General features: G+C 41.2%; 1 protein-coding gene across 1 annotated transcript in view; it reads right to left on the minus strand.

Moving 5' to 3' along the window:
* Positions 1–22938, minus strand: part of LOC132398968 (uncharacterized) — a 101466-nt gene extending 78528 nt beyond the window's left edge. Inside the window, exons 1-7 of the mRNA XM_059978805.1 lie at positions 21344–22938; positions 15443–15605; positions 13882–14031; positions 13477–13637; positions 13000–13173; positions 9852–9993; positions 9569–9756 (exon numbers count right to left, since the gene is read on the minus strand). Of these exons, the coding sequence (XP_059834788.1) occupies positions 9569–9756; positions 9852–9993; positions 13000–13173; positions 13477–13637; positions 13882–14031; positions 15443–15605; positions 21344–21544 (1179 nt within the window). The 5' untranslated portion in view covers positions 21545–22938. The remainder of the gene's footprint in view (positions 1–9568; positions 9757–9851; positions 9994–12999; positions 13174–13476; positions 13638–13881; positions 14032–15442; positions 15606–21343) is intronic.
* Positions 22939–23205: the final 267 nt, after the last annotated feature.

Here is a 23205-nt window from a genome sequence, read left to right on the forward strand (position 1 = left end):
TCTTTGTTTGGACGCATCATAGTGATGGCACAAGGGTGCAGTCTACGTATGGAGCATATCCTTTCTCATCCCCTTGGACCATTTCCCTGGGCCCTGTCCACACCAGAGGATCACTGCGGAAGACAAGTAAAGCTACTTAAACCACAACCTTGCAGAAAAATTTAGCAGAAGAGCAACTCCCAGGAAATTCAGCTACAGTGGTTGATGGAATGAACTTGGTCCAAAGAGTGAAAGGTGATCAAGTTACTTTCAGAGTTGTTGCCACAACAATTCTGGGTATGGCTCTGAGGGAAGGCAGTCAGAGTAGATGTTGTGTTCGACACACACAAAGAGAACTCTATCAAGAGTAGTGAGGAGATGGTGAGGCAGTGGAGGAGCTTCCTGACCAAAGTCAGTAACAAAAATAGTCTCATTAGCTTCCTAGTCCATGAATGGAGGAAGGTGGAGTACAGAGCAAAGCTACAGGAGAAGATTCTGTATGCAACTGTGAATGACAAATGTTACAGAATCACATCTCAAGACAGTGAGGAGTTGTCAGCTCTTCAGTGTCAACAAGAAGAAGCAGATGGCCACCTACTTCTCCATGCTGCCCATGCCACAAGAGAGGGATTCCAATCTGTAGTGATATGCTCAGAAGACACAGATGTCTTTATTATGTCTTAGCATTTTGTGACAAGATTGAGGCCCCATTGTTCCAGAAGTGTGGCACTAGATCCCGTACAAGGCTTGTAGACGTCAGGAAGGTTGCTGCCACTGTTGGCATAGAGGTTTGTAGGGCTCTCATCGGGTTGCACGCTGCCCTAAAACTTCTGACCAGCAACGGAAACTCAGGACACATTGGGTCAGGAATGGGACCTCTCCCCAGAACTGATGGACAAACTGGAGGCATTTACATGTCTCCTGTATGCCCCAAAAGCATCGACCACCAAGGTCAATGAGCTCAGGTATCTCCTTTCCTGTGCCAAAAAAGATGAAATTGACAGTCATCAACTCCCACCATGCAAGGACTGCTTAATAAAACATGCACAGCGAGCCAACTACCAGGCTGGTATAGAAACTTAGAAACATAGAAAATAGGTGCAGAAGTAGGCCATTTGGCCCCTCAAGCCTGCATCGCCATTTAGTATGATCACGGCTGATCATCCAACTCAGAACCCTGTACCTGCTTTCTCTCCATACCCCCGATCCCTTTAGCCACAAGGGCCATATCTAACTTCTTCTTAAATATAGCCAATGAACCGACCTCAACAGTTTCCTGTGGCAGAGAATTCCACAGATTCACCACTCTCTGTGTGAAGAAGTTTTTCCTCATCTTGGTCCTAAAAGGCTTCCCCTTTATCCTTAAACTGTGACCGCTCGTTCTGGACTTCCCCAACATCGGAAACAATCTTCCTGCATCTAGCCTGTCCAATCCCTTTAGAATTTTATACGTTTCAATAAGAACCCCCCTCAATCTTCTAAATTCCATTGAGTATAAGCCTAGTCAATCCAGTCTTTCTTCATATGAAAGTCCTGCCATCCCAGGAATCAATCTGGTGAACCTTCTCTGTACTCCTTCTATGGCAAGAATGTCTTTCCTCAGATTAGGGGACCAAAACTGCACACAATACTCTAGGTGCGGTCTCACCAAGGCCTTGTACAACTGCAGTAGAACCTCCCTGCTCCTGTACTCAAATCCTTTTGCTATGAACGCCAACATACCATTTGTCTTTTTCACTGCCTGCTGTACCTGCATGCCCACCTTCAATGACTGATGTATAATGACACCCAGGTCTCGTTGCACCTCCCCTTTTCCTAATCAGCCACCATTCAGATAATAATCTGTTTTCCTGTTCTTGCAACCAAAGTGGATAACCTCACTTTTATCCACATTAAATTGCATCTGCCATGAATTTGCCCATTCACCAATCTAAGTCACCCTCCATCCTTTTAGTATCCTTCTCACAGCTAACACCACTGCCCAGCTTCATGTCATCCGCAAACTTGGAGATGCTGCATTTAATTCCCTCATCTAAATCATTAATATATATTGTAAATAACTGGGGTCCCAGCACTGTGCCTTGCGGTACCCCAATAGTCACTGCCTGCCATTCTGAAAAGGTCCCGTTTACTCCCACTCTTTGCTTCCTGTCTGCCAACCAATTCTCTATCCACATCAATACCAAACCCCCAATACCGTGTGCTTAAGTTTGCACACTAATCTCCTGTGTGGGACCTTGTAAAAAGCCTTTTGAAAATCCAAATATACCACATCCACTGGCTCTCCCTATCCACTCTACTAGTTACATCTTCAAAAAATTCTATAATATTCGTCAGACATGATTTTCCTTCCACAAATCCATGCTGACTTTGTCTGATGATTTCACCGCTTTCCAAGTGTGCTGTTATCACATCTTTGATAACCAACTCTAGCATTTTCCCACCACCGATGTCAGGCCAACCGGTCTATAATTCCCCTGTTTTTCTCTCCCTCCTTTTTTAAAAAGTGGGGTTACATTAACCACTCTCCAATCTTCAGGAACTAATCCAGTATCTAAGGAGTTTAAAAAATTATCACTAATGCATCCACTATTTCTTGGGCTACTTCCTTAAGCACTCTGGGATGCAGACCATCTGGCCCTGGGGATTTATCTGCCTTTAATCTCTTCAATTTATCTAACATCACTTCCCTACTAACATGTATATGGAGAGGATGTTTGGAGAAGGACCCACAAGTGCCAAACCCTGTTGGCAGAGGATGGAAGATGAAGAGAGCAGAGGAAGCTGAACAGTTGGTGGTGCGCTGGATGGAAGGCCAGCCAGCACCCGATGCCATCCTGGATCTACTGGCCTGTAACTATCCAAAAAATGTTCACTCCCAAGTTGTATGTGTGTTACAACTGGCCTCATGTACGGACATGTGTAGACTGGCAGACTGTGAGAACCAGGCATCCACCTCAGAGAGCGTGGAAAGTTCAGATGAAGACGTGGAAGACTTGGAAAATTATTATGATTATTAATAGGTTATTAAAATAAGGAAAACAAAGTATGGAAATAAGTATTTGATTAAATATATTCATTCTACAACCAAATGGGGCCTAGGTTATGGCTGTGTACTGTAATTCTATATGCTGTGATAAAAGCTTAAGATTGTTTTGATTTGATACAACAATATAGAAAATATCATGACATTGATAAAACTCCAGAAATCTCTCCAAATGAGGTTTTTTACCTTTTTGGGGGATGGGGTAATATTTTCTGCTATACTGATGTTCATATGGAATATATACAAAAAGTGATTACTTATTTGAAGTAATAAAGCTACCACTGGTGCAATACTATCACATATCTTCTAACTCTAGAGATGTATACCTTGTCAAAAATCACTATGAGCATTATTCCCCTCAGATGGTACCGACCAACCCTACTGGCTCATGGACTAATAGGAGCAAAATTAGGCCATTTGGCCCATTGAGTTTGCTCTCCCATTTCACCATGTCTGATCCAATTTTCTTCTCAGCCCCATTCTCCTGCCTTCTCCCCTTATCCCTTCATGCCCTGGCCAATCAAAAATCTGTCAACCTCTGTCTTAAATGTACATAAATTCTTGGCCTCCACAGCATAGAATTAACAGATTAATCACTCTCTGGCTAAAGAAATTCATCCTCATCTCCATTCTAAAATGACACTCCTCTATTCTGAGTCAGTGTCCTCCAGTTTTAGACTCTCCCACCAAAGTAAACATCCTCTCCATATCCGCTCTATCAAGGCCTTTCACCATTCAACAGGTTTCTTTTTTTTTGCGCGCGATCTATTTATTTATTTATTGAAGTTCATCATCAAACAAACATTTCCATAAGATGTATTTCAGACACTATACGTATATATCATATAATCATATATATCACAATCTCCACGAAGTATTTATCTGGGGTATACACTTATAGAAAAGAGTGGAAAGAAGGAACAAGCAAAAGGAAAGAACTATGTACAAGTAGGGAGTGATCTTTTTTTTTACAACAGATTCATTGATTTGTGAGAATAAAATCAGGCCTATGAGGCATTATGTAGTTAAACCATTTTTCCCAGTATGAATCAAATTGTGCCAGCTTATGGTTAACTTCTCCATTTTGTAAATGTCCATTGTAATTTCCATCAATGAGGTCATTGTTTATTCTTCTGAATTCTATTGAATCCAGGCTCAGAGCCATTAACTGCTTTTCATATGACTCGTATTCAAACTTGGAATTAATTTTGTGGACCTCCTTTGAACTGTGTCCAGTTTCAGCTAATCCTCTCTAAGAAAAGGGGCCAAAATTTGTTGACAACACTCCAAGTGAGGCCTCACCAGAACTTTATAAAGTTTCAACATTACATCCTCGTTTTAATATTCCGGTCATCTTGAAATTGAATTGAATTGACTTTATTACTAACATCCTTCATATACATGAGGAGTAAAATCGTTAAGTTATGTCCTCGTCTAAGTGTGCAATGTGTAATTTATAATAGATATTCCGTACAACAGGACAGTCAATATAACATAAAAATACAGTAGCATCAGCATGACTTAATCAGTCTGATGTCTTGGTGGAAGAAGCTGTCCTGGAGCCTTTCCAGCTCTTAGCTTCATCCCACCCCCTCCGGTCTTCTATCATTTCGCATTTCCCCCTCCCCCCACTACTTTCAAATCTCTTACTATCTTTCCTTTCAGTTAGTTCTGACGAAGGGTCTCGGCCCGAAACATCAACAGTGCTTCTCCTTATAGATGCTGCCTGGCCTGCTGTGTTCCACTAGCATTTTGTGTGTGTTGTTTGAATTTCCAGCATCTGCAGATTTCCTCGTAGGAAAAATATACCTGTGTCTGGAAGGTTCAACTCTGGTGAGTCAGTATCTTGGCAGAAACTACACCTCAAAGACAAAGGAACACTCCAAGCAACTTCACGAAAAGGTTTTTATCAGGAGATAGATACAAGAAAATTTCCAAGTCACTGACAATCCCTTGGAGTACAGTTAAGTCAATCATCAAAAATGGAAAGAAAATGGCACAACTGTAAATCTTCTGAGAGCTGAGAAGTGAACTGAGTGACCAGGAAAGAGGAGGTGAGTGAGGGTTGTCACCAAGAGACCTGTGACCACTCTGGAGTTAGAAGTTTCAATGGCTGAGATGGGAGAGACTGAAACAACTGTGACATGGGTGATTCACCAGTCGCAGCGTTATGGGAGAGTGGCAAAGAGGAAGCCTCTGCTGAAAAAACTCACATGAAATCTTGGCTAGAGTTTGCCAGAAGGCATAGGGAAGACTCTGATGTCATCTGGAAGAAGGTTCTATGGTGTGATGAAACCAGAATCAAGCATTTTGGCCATCAGACTAAATGCTATATTTGCCATAACCAAACACCACACATAATCAAAAACATGCCATCCCCACCATGAAGCATAATGGTGGTTGCATCATGCTGTAGGAATGTTTCACTGCAGCAGTGAGGTAGAGGGTAAAATGAACATAGCCAACTACAGGGAAATCCTGGAAGAAAACCTGACGCAGTCTGCAAGAGAACTGTGATTTGGGAGAAGATTTGTTTTCTGGCAAGACAATGAGCCCAAGCTTAAAGCCAAAGCTATACAGAAATAGCTTAATGTCAACAAAGTTAATATCCTGGAGTGGCCAAGTCAGAGTCCAGACCTCAATCCAACTGAGGATTTGTGGCTGAACTTGAAAGCAGCTGTTCACTCATGACCCCCATGCAATCTGACAGAGCTTGAGTTGTTTCCAAAGAAGAATGGGGAAAATTGCAGTGACCAGATGTGCAAGCTGATAAAGACCGATACACACAGGTTCAAGGCTGTAATTGCTGCCAAAGGCGCATCTACTAATTACTGACTTGAAGGGGGTGAATAACTGTGCAATCAAATATTTGTGTTTTATGATTGTAATTAATTTAGTGCACTTTGTAGAGAGCTGCTTTTACTTTGGCATGAAAGATTCTTTTTCAGTTGATCAGTGTCAAAGATCCAAATTAAATCCATTGTGGCTCAATGTTGTAAACCAATAAGACATAAAGACTTCTGGTGAGGGTTTGGAGTGAATGTTTTTTATAGGCATTGTATAACATAAAAATAATCAATCCCTACATAGGCCCCTGTGGAACACTATAAGTCGTTGGCAGCCACACAGAAAGGCTCCCTTTATTCCCACTCTTTACCTCCTGCCAATCAGCCATTGCTTTATCCATGCTAAAACTTTCCTTGTAATAACATGGGCTCATAGCTTGTTAAGCAGCCTCATGTATGTCACAGACCTTCTGAAAATCCAACATCAACCAATTCTACTTTGTCTATCCTGCTTGTTATTTCTTCAAAGATTTCCAACAGATTTGTCAGACTATGCTGATTACCTATTTTATCATGTGCCTGCAAATACCTGAGAACTCATCCTTAATAAATGACCAACATCCTCCCAACCACTGAGGTCAGACTAAATGGTCTATAACGTTCTTTCTTCCGCCTCTTTCCCTTCTTGAAGAGTGAAAGGACATTTGTAATTTTCCAGACTTTATGAACCATTACAGAATCGAGTGATTCTTGAAAGATGATTACTAAAGCCTTCACAATCTCTTCAGCCAGACTTTCAGAAGTGATGTACACCATCTAATCCAGGTGACTTACCTAACTTCAGATCTTTCAGTTTCCCAAGAACCTTCTCTCTAGTTATGGTAACTTCACACACTCCATGCCCCCTGACAGCTGGAACTTGCATCAGACTGCTATTGCCTTCCACAATGAAGATTGATGCTAAATCCTGTTTCAATTTATCCATCACTTTATTGTTCCCCCTTACTGCCTCTCCAACATCGTTTTCCAGCAGTTGTATATCCACTCTTGCATTTTTAACACTTTTTTATACTTTGTATCTTAAGTATCTTCTTTAATATTATTGGCTAGCTTATTTGTATTCCATCTTTACCTTCTTAATGACTTTTTAAGTTGGCTTTGTTGATTTCTAAAAGCTTCCCAATCTAACATCCCAGTAATTGTTGCTTTGTTATATGCCCTCTCGTTGGCTGTTATGTTGTGTTTGACTTCTTTTGTTAGCTATGATTGTGTCATCTTTCCTTTAGAATACTTCTTCCTTCTTTGGGATGTATACATCCTGTGTCTTCCAAATTGCTTCCAGAAATTCCAGCCATTGCTGCTCTGCCATCATCCCTGCCAGTGTTCTTTTCCAAGCAATTCTGGCCAACTCCTCTCTCATGCCTCCGTAATTCCCTTCACTCCACCATAACACTGATACATCAGACTTTAGCTTCTCGTCAAATTTTAGGGCAAAATCGATCATATTATGATCACTTTCCCCTAATGGTTTATTTATCTCAAGCTCTCTAATCAATTCTGGTTCATTGCAAAACACCCAATTCACAATAGCGATCCCTCAGTGGGCTCAACCATGAGTTGCTCTGAAAAGCTATCTCATAGGCACTTCAGAAATTCTCCCTCCTGAAATCCAGCACCAACCCGATTTTCCAAATTTACCTGCATATTTAAGTCCCCCATGACTATTGTAACATTGCCCTTTTGGCATGCATTTTCTATCTCCTGTTGTAATTTTTTAGGCCACATTCTTACTACTGTTTGGGGATCTGTAATCAACTTCCATCAGGATCTTTTTACCTTTGCAGTTCTTTAGCTCTATCTACAATGATTTAAACACCTTCTGATGAATTGATTTCATTTTTTTTTACCAAACCAGCATCTGGGCCCCCTCTGCTTTCCTCCCTGTCCTTTCGAAACAATGTGTACCCTTTGACATTAAGATTTCAGGTATAATCTTTCAGCCATGATTCAGTGATGCCTACAACATCATACCTGCCAATTTGCAATCGTGCTGCAAGTTCATCTACCTTATTTCGCATACTGTGCGCTTTCAAACACAACAGTTTCAGTCCTGCATTCATCCTTCCTGATTTTGTCCACTTTTACATTGCAACTCATCCTCTCCTCACTGCGCGTTGCCTCTGTTTGTAAACCAGCTACCTCATCCTCAGCACTATTATCCATCTTCCGCTATGATGCTTCTTGCATTGAAATACAGGCAGCTCGGGACATTAGTCACACCATGCTTAACCTTTTGATTCCTAACCGTGTGCAGTCTTACCAACATCTGCCTCAACAACCTCTCCACTAACTGTTTTAATATTCTGCTTCCCATTCCCCTGAAACTCTAGTTTAAACCTTACCATGCAGCATTAACAAACATCTGCTCTAGGATATTAGTCCCCCCTCCAGTTCAGGAGCCAACCGTTCCTCCTGCACAGGTCCCAACTTCCCTGGACCAAACCCAAATTATCCAAAAAATTTATGCCCTCCCTCCTACACCAACTGCTTAGCCAGATTTGTTAGTCTCCCTGGTTGTGGCCTCACTACTACATGGCAAGGGGGGTATTCCTGAGATTGTAACACTGAAGGCCCTGCCCTTTAATTTAGCACCTAACTCCCTGAAGCCCCTATGCAAAACCTCATCTCTCATCCTACGTGGACCACGACCTTTGGCTGTTAACCATCCCACTTAAGAATGCAGAGGACTCTATCCGATATATCCTGGACCCTGGCACCTGGGAGACGACATACCATCTAGGAATCTTGTTCTCACCCACTGAACCATCTGTCTGTTCCCCTAAATAATGAATCCCCTATCACCACAGCATGGCCTCTTCTGCCCCCTTCCCTCTGAGTCACAGAGGCAGATTCAGTGCCAGAGACCCGTCTATTGTGACTTCCCTCTGTTAGATTTCCTTCCTTTCCCCCTCCCCAATAGTATCCTAAGTTATATACCTGTTGTTGAGGGGATGGCCACCGGGGTATTCTGCACTGGCTTCTTAACCCTTTTCCCCTTCCTGACTGTCACCTAGCTTCCTGTATCTTGCACCTTGGGTGTAACTACTTCTCCATATGTCGTATCTATCACCCCTCTTAGCCTCCCATTCATTCAATTCCAGTTCCAGTTCTTTAGTGTGACCTGTTAGAAGCTGAAGCTGGATACAATTCTCACAGTTGTAGTTGTCAGGGACACTGGAGGTCTCCCTGCCTTCCCACACCCCACAAGAGAAGCATTCCACTATTCTGCCTGGCATCTCTGCTGTCCTAGCTGAGCAGATATAAAGAAAAGAAGGGAAAAATAACTTGAGCATTTCTTTCCTTTGCTTTCTCTGAGTGAAGGCTCTCTTCAATAAAGCTTCAAGATCACCACTCTGGCTATGTCTTCTCCAACAAAAGCTGCTGCTGTTGCACCCGTCATCCTTTAATTTACTTTTACTAATTAATCCCAAATAGCAATTGATCGCTGGTCAAAGTTCTTTTTCACTGCCATGTTTTGCTGCTGACTTTTTATCCTTGGGCAATGGACCTGATTAAATTCCCTCCATTCCAAACTTCCAACATCCAGATTGGTCATTGGCCAAAGCTCTTTTTTTATTTGTTATATAAAATCACACACAGAAATTGGAAAGTGAAGCAGAAATAATCTATTTGCACATTTCCTAGAAGAACTACCAGCATTTTAGGGACAATCAGCCACTCACTTCACCTCACGTACCTTTGGAAGGAAATATCCTTTGAAGTTCACGTCCTCTGTTGTTGAGTGCATGATGTTCAATGGCACAATGTTAGCAAACCTCTGGATTTCATGGATCACTGCATCGGTGTATGGTAAATTTTTACGATCTCCAGTTCTGGGAAACCGCTCAGAACCAACGACGGTGGTGATTTCATCGTGGACTTTTTCTGGAACACAAGGAAATGGTTAATGCACTCAGCAGCAGAGTTAGAGCCCAGATTCTCACATGAGGAAAATCTGTCATCAATTAGATGCTCCTCACCCTGAATCTGCGGATATTTCATCATCAGTAGCATAGCCCAACGAAGGGTGGTTGAAGTTGTCTCCATCCCAGCACCAAACAGGTTGGTTACTGTGAATATCAGGTTGTTTTCATGGAAATATGTATTTGGGTTACCTGATTCCTGTAAAAGACCATAAGACACAGGAGCAGAGTAAGGCCATTCAGCCCTCCAAGCCTAATTCACTAACCTATCATGGCTGAATTAATCGCCCACTTAATTCCATTCTCTTCCTATCTCCCTATAACCCTTGACACCCTGTCAATACTTTATTAATCGCAAAGGAAATTACAGTGTCACAGTAGCATTACAAGTGCACATATATACAAATATTAGAAGAGCAGCAAGAAAGAATTAAAAAAGTTACTTCAAGCTAACAGGAGGGGGTGGGTCATCACTTCCCTGGCTATAGGTTGACGCATTATAGACCCTAATAGCCAAGGGTAAGATGACCTCATATAGTGCTCTTTGGAGCATTGCTGTTGTCTTTGTCTATTACTAAAAGTGCTCCTCCGTTTCGCCAAGGTGGCATCTAGAGGGTGATAAATATTGTCGAGAACTGCCAGGATTTTCAGTAGGGGGTCTCTGTACTACCACAGCCTTCTGTACGTCCAGTTTGACTCTTATAACTGAGCCAGCCATTCTAATCAGTTCTTTGAGCCTGTTGGTATCACCTTTGTTGATGCCATTGCCTCAGCACACCACCGCATAGAAGATTGTAGTGGTGACAACAGACTAGTAGAACCTATGAAGGAAAGGCCTTGCATACCAAAAGACTAGGCCTCCACAACCATCTGTGCCAATGAATTCCACAGATTGTCCACCTTCTGGCTAAAGAAATTCCACTTCATCTTTGTTATAAAGGACCTTCCTTGTATTGTGATTCTGTCCCCCACTACAGGAAATAGCCTTTCTATGGCCAGTCCATCTGGGCTTTTCAATATTCAAGAGGTTTCAATGAGATCTTCTCAGTCTTCTAAACTCCAGTGTATAGTCATACTCTCCTCATATCTTAACTCTTCCTCTGCCATCAGCTTTCCGAACATTTCATTAACCCATAAACTCTCCCTCAATATTTGATCTATTTTGCTATATTTATGTTCTGTATATTTTAATATATTTCTGCTTATTTTAGTATTGTACTATACTGCTACCATAAACCAACACATTCTTTATGTCAGTAATAATAAAACTGATTCTGTAATATTTATTAAAGATTTTCACTGATGTCTTAATACTTCTAAATATAATTGTTCAATGTCATTTCAGTATTATATATTTTGCATGAAAATAAACATTAAAATATGAGTATTTAATGTAATTACACTGGACAACAATTTTTTTTTATATTTTGCTTCCTTATAAGTTTTTTTTCTGTTTATGATAGACTGCTTGAAGCTGAACACAAATGTAATTTCAGTCTACTTGTACCATGTAGGAATTTGGAGCAACAAGAAATTAACTTTTATTGAATATAATGCATTTAATTGCATAATGGTGCTGATGCTTTGCAATCGTTCAACAAAGCAAAAAATATCTTTTGTAGATTTTCATTTCTATTCAGCATCTAAGGTTTCTTGCTTGTGTCCAACAATAATTAGCCAGCACCAATGGATTCCAGTTGTGCTGATATCATTTCTCCATAACCACAATGTCCAGGCAAAACCTTTCACCATGCTCGTCACAGATGGCACCAAGATTTACAGGGAAGAAGTCTAAATGGGAATGTAGAAAATAAATCTTTAATAACATGTTGCACTTCATGGTTTTGTATGCTTGAAGCATGTTGTCAACCAGCTGCACAAAGTTTGATGCTCTGTAGATGCCAAGACAATTTTCAACAACATCCTTGAATGTCTTCCATGTGATTTTCTCCAGTCCTACTACAAGTTCTTTGATTTGCCTATTATTGATGACCTGTTTGATTTGAGGACCAACGAAAATGCCTTGCTTAATCAGTTATTCTAGGAAATGTCTGTCTCAAATATTGAAATCCTTCATGGGAATTTTAGTGCATGGTGACAGCAGATTACAAGTTTGCAGTCTTGAACCCAGTAATTCTGCTTTTGCCTTTGACAAATCAAGGTCTCTGACTGGGTCATTTAACTGAGATTGATGTATCAGATGAGGCTCACTCAACTTAAATAACCCATGTATTGTGGCTTCTTTGTCTGTCTCTAGACTCCATATCCTGTTTTTCTCAAACCTGTATTGCCTTACAGCATCTGCCCTGCCTAAGCATGCCCAGCCATGTCTGGACAAGATAGAAAACTTTTCTGCTTACATTGTGAGCAACATTTTAATTGATTTGAGATAACAAATATAGGTGATTTCTCAAAAAATGGTGCATGATAGGGAAATATCATGGAGTTTTGCATGATCAGCAGCCTAAAATCCATAAGATATGCCCAAAAGTATTCAAGAAGCAATATCTTTGTTGTCCAGTGTTGGTAACATTAAGCAGTTTTTGGATCTTTGATCTTTCATAACTGAGGGTGTTGTATTTCACCTAGGTCTATAATCAAAGGGCCAAATAACTAATTAGTAACACAGCACTGCGTGTGAGTCCAGTGTTAGGGGAGATTGGTTTTCGTCTGTCCAGTGGTGGGACAAAAGTGTGCTGAGCTGTCCAAGGTGTTAACTTCTCAGAACCTTGTTGCCCCCTTGGTTGGATAGGAAGATGGATCCCAGAGGAACAGCCTTTGTTTCCCCTGAAGCCCTAGCTGATACTTAACCATCATCCAACATCATTAGAAGGGTAAAGGAATTCTAGGGTGTCAATGAGCCACATTACAATCATTGTGAAAGTGTAACAATCAATTCATGTAAAGCAAAGCATTGAACAAGAGATAGATGTTTGAATCCCAACCAATATCACTGGAAAGGGAAAGAAACTCCAGAGCGTCATAACAATTACATGTCCCTTGTCGTCAATGAAGCACATTGTCATCATTATGACATTGTCACAGTCCAATTGTGCATAGCCTGTTGGCCTGCGATTTCAATGAAACAGAGACAGGGGTTTGAATCTCACCATGGTCACTGAGGGATTAAATTCCAAGTACTTCAATAAATCTGGAATTCAATAACAAGGATAATATGAGAATTATAAGCTGGTGTGGAGCGTACCTGCTGCTGTTTTAAATTGAACACATCAATAAAGCTCCTTGGAACATTTGCATCCAGTGTCTGTCGGCTTTTGTTTATAAAGTCTTTGACAAACCCACACGTTAATTTTCCATTTTTTAACATTTTCTTGTGTGATCCAGGAAGAAATCCCAGTATGGGAAATGCATTATAAAGCTGTAACATAAAAATATTGCTATCAACATCAAAGCAATCAATTCAAAGTCAATACCTGAAATCTACAGGTAGTAGAGAATTTTTTAAAAATTAGAAATAGTTTTTAAAAGCTATTGTTTTATTAATATTAATTATAGTTGGTCATAGAATTATATTACCATTGTTATGCTGATCAGGGATGTGTGCCTGAAAGGACAGGTCCCTCTGAGGCTAAAGGCAAATACCATTTAAGTCTGCTGGGACTTGTTGCAACTGAACTATTATTGAAATATGTTTGCACTTCTGGTGAACAATTAGATTTACCTGAACCATTGGAGAACCAGCAAGCTGAATGTTTTTATTCACTCTCTTCACTACAGCGATGAACCTTTCATCATCGTAATCAAATCTATCACCAAAAACTATGGAACAGATGATATTGGCCACAGCAGCATTTAATTGAATGGTTGGATTAAATTCTTGGCCTACAGAAATGCAGATCATTTCAAATTAGTGACACTGCTGAATAACACCTTGAATAGTCTCTTTTATGAATGTCTGGCTCTTGATATTGGTGGCAGTGTTTAGGTCAAAGACACAGATCCAATGGTCATTTACCAGTTAGCTAGAGACAGACCAAACACATACCGATGGACCAATGTCTTTTCTCCTGGAATATGAAATTCTACTACTCATTAATGCACATCTGAAATTAGTCTGCAGACTCACCTTTACAGGATTCAAACAATTTTATCAGAAAGTGGGCTTCTTCAATGATTTTATCTTCTACAGTTTTCTTGCCCATTCCAAAGTCCCGTAGGGTGGACATGGTGAACCTTCGCATCTGCTTCCAGGACTCCCCGCTACTAAATATGATCCCTATAATTAAATCCATTTATGTGACAACTTCCCAATGCAATCTGCTAGATAAATTGAGAGTAGCATCAGTTTTAATTAGCAAACTTTAGATGGACAACAGTGAACCAAGAATGAAGACTTACCTTTAATGCAGCCACTCTGATGGCCTTGGAGCTCTCAAGCACTCAACAAACAAGAACAATTTTTGGAATGACCAATATTATAGCGTAGGAAATATGCTTGCTAGTATATTGAGACAGAGTGGTGCCATAACAACAACCTCTTGCTCAACTTCAGCAAGACCCAGGAGATGAGTATTGACTTCAGAAGGAGGGAACCAGCGGTCTATGAGTCAGTCCTCATCAGGGGAGCTCACACCACCAGGTTTAGGAACAGTTATTACCTCTCAACCATCAGGGCTTTGAATCAAAAAATGATTACTTCACTCAACTTCACTTGCCCATCATTGAAATGTTCCCTCAACCTATGGACTCCATTTCAAGGGCTCTACATCTCATGTTCTTAATAGTTATTGCTTATGTAACACCATGGAAAAGGTTTCATTGCTAACATAATGGTCGTTCTGCAGAAGCAGGGCTTGGGTTATGATTAGAGATAACGGGCGCTTTGGAATGTGAACCTTCCAATGAATGGAGGGTGTTTTCGTGTTGTGTGCCTGACGTCTGTGTGAGCTGGGTCTTTTGTTCGGCGGCAGATGAAGTGAGAAGATGCTCGAGAGAAGAGGTTGTAGGACTCAACCCGGCGTGGGGTCATGATTTGACGAAGGCTGGGGAGATCAAAGGAGGATCGGTGAAGGAGAAACCGTGAGCTCCAACCTGTGCACGTTAGACTGTTTCATTAAAATGGGCCCTTTTTTTTTTTTTACTAACCCTTTAGTCGAATTAGGAATTGCAAAGTTAAATAATTTAATCATATGCAGTATACTGTCTGTTATTTTGTGGTACTTATTTGTAACAGCGTAACAAATTATGCAGCATCCACACAAATGGGTGGGGAGGGTTTCTCACCTGTTTGGTGGGGCTGGAGATTGTCTTCCCTAGGCTTACACAGCCGATGGAACCAGAGCATTTCACATGTAATGTAAAAAAGAAGTGGTTCCAACACAGAACCTTGTGGAACACCACTAATCAGCAGCAGCCAACCAAAAAAGGTTCCCTTTATTCCCACTCTTTGCCTACTGCCAAGCTGCCACTGCTTTATCCATACCAGTATTTTGTCTGTAATACCCTGTTACAGGAAATCCCTTATTAATTCTCTGTTATTTATCTATCTTGAAGAGTCCTGTTCTGTCCAGGGTCCATTTAAGTTTATCACTGTAAAATAACAAACCTCTATCAGGAACCGAACTGAGTGCAGTGAGGATGCAATTAAATGTTAATATAGATTTCATAATAATAATGGTGAGAGTTACCATAACCGTGTGTTAAATCATCAAATATTGGGATGTGGGCTCTTCCTCCAAATTCATCTGGATGATTGATAAGAGCATCCTTTACTGTTTCGTAACCAGTCAGGACCACCACTCTCTTTGTCCCAAGCTTGATGCTGAAGATCGGACCATATTTCTCAGACAGCTGAAACAGGTTTCCATGAAAAATTAATTAAACAATTAAAACCTTGTTTTTTATATTCATTGAAATTATTACTTCATTGGAAGTGGCATTTAGTGTACATCCTGGGTATATAATCTCCCAGCTCTAACTGACATCTGTATTTAATTCTACCATTTAGGATGGTTGAACATCAATGCCGTCACATATTGATCTGGACTGATACATCAGCAAACATAAAGCTTGATCACAGATGTAGGCTATGATGAGTGACTTAAGTTAAGGGAAACATGGTGAGGATTAGACAGGGCATTGAGTAATAGCATAGACAGATTATGTGTAACAGGCCCTTCAGCCCAACACATTCAACCTGACCATGCCGTTAATCTGCATTAGGTCCATATCCTTTCCTATGAATGTACTTGGAGAAAGGTGGATAATGGCATTGCCTTCCCCATCTCTTTCATATCAGCATCTAATTTTAGGTTTCCCTTAAAGTAGGGAGAAGACTTCGGCTGTTCTCCATATCTATGCACCTCATGATCTTATGGGTGCCAGAGTAGTATAGCAATTATTGTGATGCTATTCAAGCTTGGGGCATCGAAGTTCTGAGTTCAATTCCAGCGCTGTCTGTAAAAACTTTGTATGTTCTCCCTGTGGCTGCATGGATTTCCTCTGGGCATTCCGGTTTCTTCCCGCAATCCAAATACATGGATTAGTAGGTTAATTCGCCATTGTAAACTGTCCTGTGATTAGGCTAGGGTCAAATATGTTGGTTGCTGAACCATATGGCTTGTTGTGCTGTATTTATAAATGAAGAGAGAGAGAGAGAGAGAGAGAAAGAGTTAGACAGAGAGACACAAATGCTAGAAAATCTGCAGATGCTGGAAATCCAAAGCAACACCCACAAAATGCTGGAGGAACTCAGCAGCCCAGGCAACATCTATGGAAAAGGGTTAACAGTACTGTTGAAGAGTCTCAACCCCGAGAGACAGGTGGTGATGAGGAAGGAGGTACCAAAACCCAAAGGCACACACTCAACGTTTCAGGAACAGCTCCTTCCCCTCTGCCATCTGATTTCTAAATGGATATTGAACCCATGAACACAACCTTACTACTTATTTAATTTAACTATTTAATATATATATTCGTGCTGTAATTCCGTTTTCTCTATTATAATTATTTCATAGTAGAGAAAGGCGGGTGACGTAGATGAATAAAAATTAATTATAAAAATCTATTGGGTCATTCTTACCTTCCTGCACTCCAGAGAAAAAGCCATGGCCTATCCACCCCCTCATTATAACCAGAAGCACGTACCTGAATCCCTGGGTCTCCCTGTTTTATCCTCTCACTATTCTTGTGGAACTGTATACCTGTGGCAGTCTGGCAAGTTGTAAAGAGCACACACAGACACTCTGATAACTGTGGAGTAGGTGGCTAAAGTAATTATGGAAGCCAACAGGAATTTGAAGGAATAAGCGAAACAACCACCTGTAGATCGGATTCATGGTCATACAGTTATCGAACAGTGGATTCCTGTTAACTGGACCATTGGTTAATCGGGGAAACTGGTAACTTGGGACAACTCCTAAAGAACAAAACCTAATAGAGAAAATAACCGGGATTCCCTTCGCTTATTTCGGACATTACGCTGCTATATTGGGACAGGAGACAATCGCCGTACAGCTTCTAACTAATGTCAATTGTGCACTTGTATGGCTGGTAGACAGTACACCATGGTTATAGGGAAGTTTTTCAATTGCATCATTTGCATGTGTTTGTGCTGAAAAAGCTGTGATTATTATCTCTGATAGTTCACAAGAAATAAGCGGTAAGACAATTCAGAACTATTTTGGTCACTGCGGTTCAAACATTCAGACTTCCACGTACCAGAAACGGCCGGAGCGAAAATGAAACAATTTTGCTACTTCAGTGAGTTAGGACCTACGAAGCTTTGAAACTATCGACAATCATCTTGAATGTTACAATGAAAATGAATATTTGGAGGATGCGATCATCAAAAGCATTTAAAAATAATTAAACAAGGCAGCCCTTTATCAGACTGGGTGTCTGAGCTGACTTTCTTCATTTATAATGAATCAAAAGAACACACAGTTATAACCATAAGGAACTAATGCACAGTTTTATATACTGTTCGAGTATTAGCAGCATTCTAATTTGCTCGGTACTTGTCAACGTGGAGCAGAGGTTGTTGGGAATGGCGAGGGTGGAGCGTCGCGGGACGGCTGTGGCAGAAAAGGACATGTGCACAGAACTGTATAATTCATTACTCAGTTAAATGGTAGATTGTCATATTTTTAACTCTCCACGAAACTTCGGCTACTTTGCGCAGCCGTTTAATTGATTGTCTTTTAACCGATGTGTCCTAACAAACGGTGTATAAAACATTGCCTGAAGAGAGACGACTCTGAAAAATAACCATCACAGATGAAGAACTTCAGTCAGATACCTACTGCACATGGAACATAGAACAGTACCGCACAGGAACAGGCTCTTCTGACCACAACGTCTTTGCCAACCAAAATCCCAATTCAACCTATTCTCTTCCACCTGGACTTAATGCATATTGCTTCGTCCTTTGCGCCCCTTGTGTCTATCTGACAAACTCGAACACTGTTATCGAATTTGCCTCCTCCACTCCCGTGTAGCATGCTGCAGATACCCACTAACCTTTGTGTTAAAAGAACTGCCAACCACGGCTCCATTAAATATTCCCCCTCTCAGCTTAAACACATGCCCTCGGTAGTACAAACGGTTACAGCGACGCTTTTTGACATCTCAGGGCATTCCTGAGTTCGGAGTTCAACTGCAGCACTGTCTGGAAGGTGTTTGCTGCTCTGCCCGTGAACTGCTTCCCCCGGGGACTCCTGTTTCCACCACAGTCCAAATAGTTTAGTAGGTTAATTAGTCATTGTCCATGGTCCTGTGACTTGGCTAGATTTAAAAGCTGAGTTGTCGGACGCGGCTGCTCGGAGAAAATCCACCCGCTCACGGGAAGGATTCAGAAACTTTCTCGTGGAGGACGCCAAATTCCAAACGCCAAAGCCCCGAACCATAATAGATTGCGTCGCGCTAAGTGTAACACTACATTAAACAGACATTCCACCCTTCCAAATAGACTGCTTGAGCTCATCCCTGGCACTTCTATATCCCACAAAACACAGTCTGAGGCAACCCTTACATACATTGACTTTTAGGATTCTACAACTCATGTGCTCAGTATTACTTAATTATTTTTTTTTGTATTTGCACACTTTGTCATCCTTGAAACATTGGTTGATTATCAGACAGTTTTGTTTTAATCAGGTGTATTTTTTTTTATTCTTGTGTATTTCTTTTTTCTACCATGGATACCTGCAAGATTAGAATCTCATGTAGTATACAGTGGCATGCAAGAGTTTGGGCACTCCTGGTCAAGATTTCTGTTTTCGCTAGGCGAGTAAAAGATGACCTGATTTCCAAAAAGCATGGTTAAAGATGACACATTTCTTTAATATTTTAAGCAAGATTAATTTTTTATTTCATCTTTTACAGTTTCAAAAAAAACAAAAAAGGAAAAGGGCCCGAAACAAAAGTTTGGGCACCATGCATGGTCAGTACTTAGCAACACCACCTTTGGCAAGTACATATCTTGTAAAAGCTTTCTGTAACTAGATAAGAATCTTTCAATTCTTGTTTGAAGGATTTTCACCCATTCTTCCTTGCAAGAGGCTTCCAGTTCGGTGAGATTCTTGGGCCGTCTTGCATGCACTGCTCTTTTGAGGCCTATTCACAGATTTTCATGATGTTTAGGTTGGGGGACTGTGAGGGCCATGGCAAAACCTTCAGCTTGCGACTTTTGAGGTAGTCCATTGTGGATTTTGTGGTGTGATTAGGATCATTATCCTGTTGTAGAAGCCATCCTCTTTTCATCGTCAGATTTTTTACAGATGGTCTGATGTTTGCTTCCAGAATTTGTTGGTATTTAATTGAATTAATTCTTCCCTCTACCAGTGAAATGTTCCCCGTGCCACTGGCTGCAACACAAGCCCAAAGCATGATCAATCCAGTCCTGTGCTTAACAGTTGGAGAGCTGTTCTTTTGATGAAATTCTGCACCCTTTTTTCTCCAAACATACCTTTGCTTATTAAGGGAGCTACTCTCTGGAGAGAAGGAGGATGAGAGGAGACATGATAGAGGTGTACAAGATATTAAGAGGAATAGAGAGAGTGGACAGCCAGCACCTCTTCCCCAGGCCACCACTGCTTAATATAGGAGAACATGGTTTTAAGGTAAGGGGTGGGAAATTCAAGGGGGATATTAGAGGAAGGTTTTTCACTCAGAGAGTGATTGGTGCGTGGAATGCACTGCCTGAGTCAGTGGTGGAGGCAGATACACTAGTGAAGTTTAAGAGACTACTAGACAGGTATATGGAGGAATTTAAGGTGGAGGGTTATATGGGAGGCAGGGTATAAGCCCAACATTGTGAGCCGAATGGCCTGTACTCTGCTGTATTGTTCTATGCTCTATACTCTATTGCAGCTAAAAAGTTCTAGTTTAACTTCATCAGTCCACATGACTTGTTTCCAAAATGCATCAGGCTTGTTTAGATGTTCCTTTAAAAACTTCTGACGCTGAATTTTGTGGTGAGGACGCAGGAAAGGTTTTCTTCTGACAACTCTTTCCTGAAGGTCATATTTGTGCAGGTGTTGCTGCACAGTAGAACAGTGCACCACCACTCCAGAGTCTGCTAAATCTTCCTGAAGGTCTTCTGCAGACAAACGGGGGTTTTGATTTGCCTTTCTATCAATCCTATGAGCAGTTCTCTCAGAAAGTTTTCTTGTCTTCCAGACCTCAACTTGACTTCCACTGTTCCTGTTAACTGGCATTTCTTAATTACATTACAAACTGAGGAAATGGCTACCTGAAAACACTTTGCTATCTTCTTATAGCCTTCTGCTTTGTGGGCATCATTTATTTTAATTTTCAGAGTGCTAGGCAGCTGTTTAGATGAGCCCATGGTGGCTGATTGTTGGGGCAAGGTTTGTGGGGTCTGGGTATTTATGAAGCTTTGAAATTTGCATCACCTGGCCTTTCCTAACGATGACTGTGAACAAGCCAGAGCCCTAACAAACTAATTAAGGTCTAAGACCTTGGTAAAAGTTACCTGAGAGTTCAAATCTCTTGGGGTGCCCAAACTTTTGCATGGTGCTCCTTTCGTTTTTTTCAACTCTAAAATTGTACAAAACAAAAATAATACACTAACCTTGCTTAAAATGTTGAAAAGAATGTTTCATCTTTAACTTTATGACTTTTCTGGAGATCAGTTCATCATCTACTCACTTAACTATTCACAGTAACAGAAATTTTGACCAGGGGTGCCCAATTTTGCATGCCAATGTATGGTAATATATGAACTTTGACAATAAATTTACTTTCAACTTTTTTTTCTTTTTCCCCAATTTCACCACCCTAGTTTTCATTTCCTTATTATTTTTTTCTTTCCTCCTCCCTGCTACGGCTCCCACACGTCAGAGCTGGATTTGCTCCTTTACAGAGACTCCTAGTAAATTCTCTCCGTCTCCAGTCTATTAATGCCCTAATTTACTCTTTATAAATACTTGGAGAAGAATTCGTCATGCCTGGCGTATTTTTTTGGAATGTCCGATTTAATCGCTGCCAACACAATAGCCCAGGCGCGCGGGGAGTTGATATACAAAATGTCCAACAATTGTTGGTCGGGAGCCGGCTCCTCTTACCTCCATGAGACTTTGGTCGGGCTTCTTCAGATCCAGGAGGTGCAGGTTCCCGATGATCGGAAGAGGAGTGGGTCCCGGGGGGAAGTTGAGCTCTACGTGAGATTTAGACCCATTGCGAAAATAAACGAGAAACAACGCGGTGACAACGCAGAGAAGCACCAAAGTCACACCGTCCAGTGAGTAAACACCGTCGAACGACATCTCCGGCTCCCTTGGTTGACAGCCTTTTCCAGCGATCAGGAGCAGGATTCCAGGGCACAAAATGACACGACTGGGGCGAATTCAGCTCTGCTGTGACGCTTCGTCCTACAACCGAAGCGAAATTAACCCCGGCCCCGCGGTAGCAACAGCTGTAGTCCCTCGTCCCCGATGAGAAATCAATAATGTGTGCCTTGGAATAAAATGCGTGGCGTGTGTCCAGGAAATGAGGTGTCAATCGCTTTTCGTTCACGTGAAACACAATGTTCTGGGAAAGTGCAGCAAGTGTTCCAGTATCTAGGTGAGAGTTTGCGTATCAGGTTAGAAACGTATTTGACGTCGATGTGGTTACATTTTCAGTGCAAACAGTCTGTTCTGTTCTGCTGTACGGTATTTGATTATTGACGGTTTTCCACTGATTTAGTGCCGACAAAACCTTTGAATCCTGGATTCTTCAGGGATCTTTAGTCAATAACTGTCCGCAGAAAAATAGAATATCAAACAGATGCAGAACACACTGTGGAGTCCAACTGGATTCGTCTCTGTATGGAATTAGTCGATGTTTCAGATCAGACGCCCTTTTCCGGAAATGGGGAAGAGACCGTCCATTTTAACTTGCAGTGTGCGTGACAGAGGGTTGGACTTGGTTAAGGGTTTTCCCATGCAGAGAAAAGAAAGGGAAACGTTCTCATCTTGAAATCCACCCTGATTTAGTTTCAACCCATGTACATTTTCCAAGCGTCATCTGAATCTCAGATGACAATTCAGTTCATTGTCTCATACACCAGGGTGCAATTAAATCCCTTGCTCGCGTGAAACCTAGAGTAATCAGGATGCAGTGCAGAGCAATAATAAATATAGTACATACAACAACTCGTGTCAAATAACAGAATGGCAGTGATTATAACAACTTGGCAATAAAGTCCAGCAATACCTCTTGCATTCAACTGCAACGGGTCTTCAGTTACCCTGCTTTCTCTCGTTTTCCTTTCTTTTAAAATAATGGAGTCAGCTTTGCGATCCTCTAAACTTCTGGAACCGCTCTTATAGAGTAACGCCAATGTATTCAGCACTTGCACGCAACCTTCTCTCTAGCGTAAACAGAAACTATTCTGCAGGTCGTTGGCAACACACACGCACACAATGATGGAGGAACTCGGCGAGTCGGGCGGCATCTGGGGAGGGGAACAAACAGTCGACGTTTCGGGCAGATGCCTTTCATCAGGACTAGAAAGTAATGGAGCCGAGTTCTTCTGCAAGTATTTATAAAGAATAAATTAGGGTAAATTAGGCCATTAATAGACTGGAGACGGGGCAACTTTACTGGTGGCAGCTGTAAACGATCAAGTTGAGCTCTGACTTGAGGGAGCTGTTCCAGGAAGGAGGAAGGAAAGGATAGCGTGATGACGAAAGCTAGGACGGTGAACTTAGTCAAAGAGGGAAAACATTTGAAAGTGAATTTATTATCAAAGCCCATATATATCACAATATACTACAAGAAAATCTAATCTTGCAGGAATTCATAGTGGAACAAATGAAAAAAAAAACTCCACACAAACAAATGCTAGCAAACAGCCAATATTCCAAAGATGACAAAATGTACATATACAAGAAAGTAAATAAGTAACCAACACATTCAAAATACTGGAGGAACTTAGAGGGGC

The sequence above is a fragment of the Hypanus sabinus genome, chromosome 9 (genome assembly GCF_030144855.1).
Source record: "Hypanus sabinus isolate sHypSab1 chromosome 9, sHypSab1.hap1, whole genome shotgun sequence".
Lineage (NCBI taxonomy): Eukaryota > Metazoa > Chordata > Chondrichthyes > Myliobatiformes > Dasyatidae > Hypanus > Hypanus sabinus.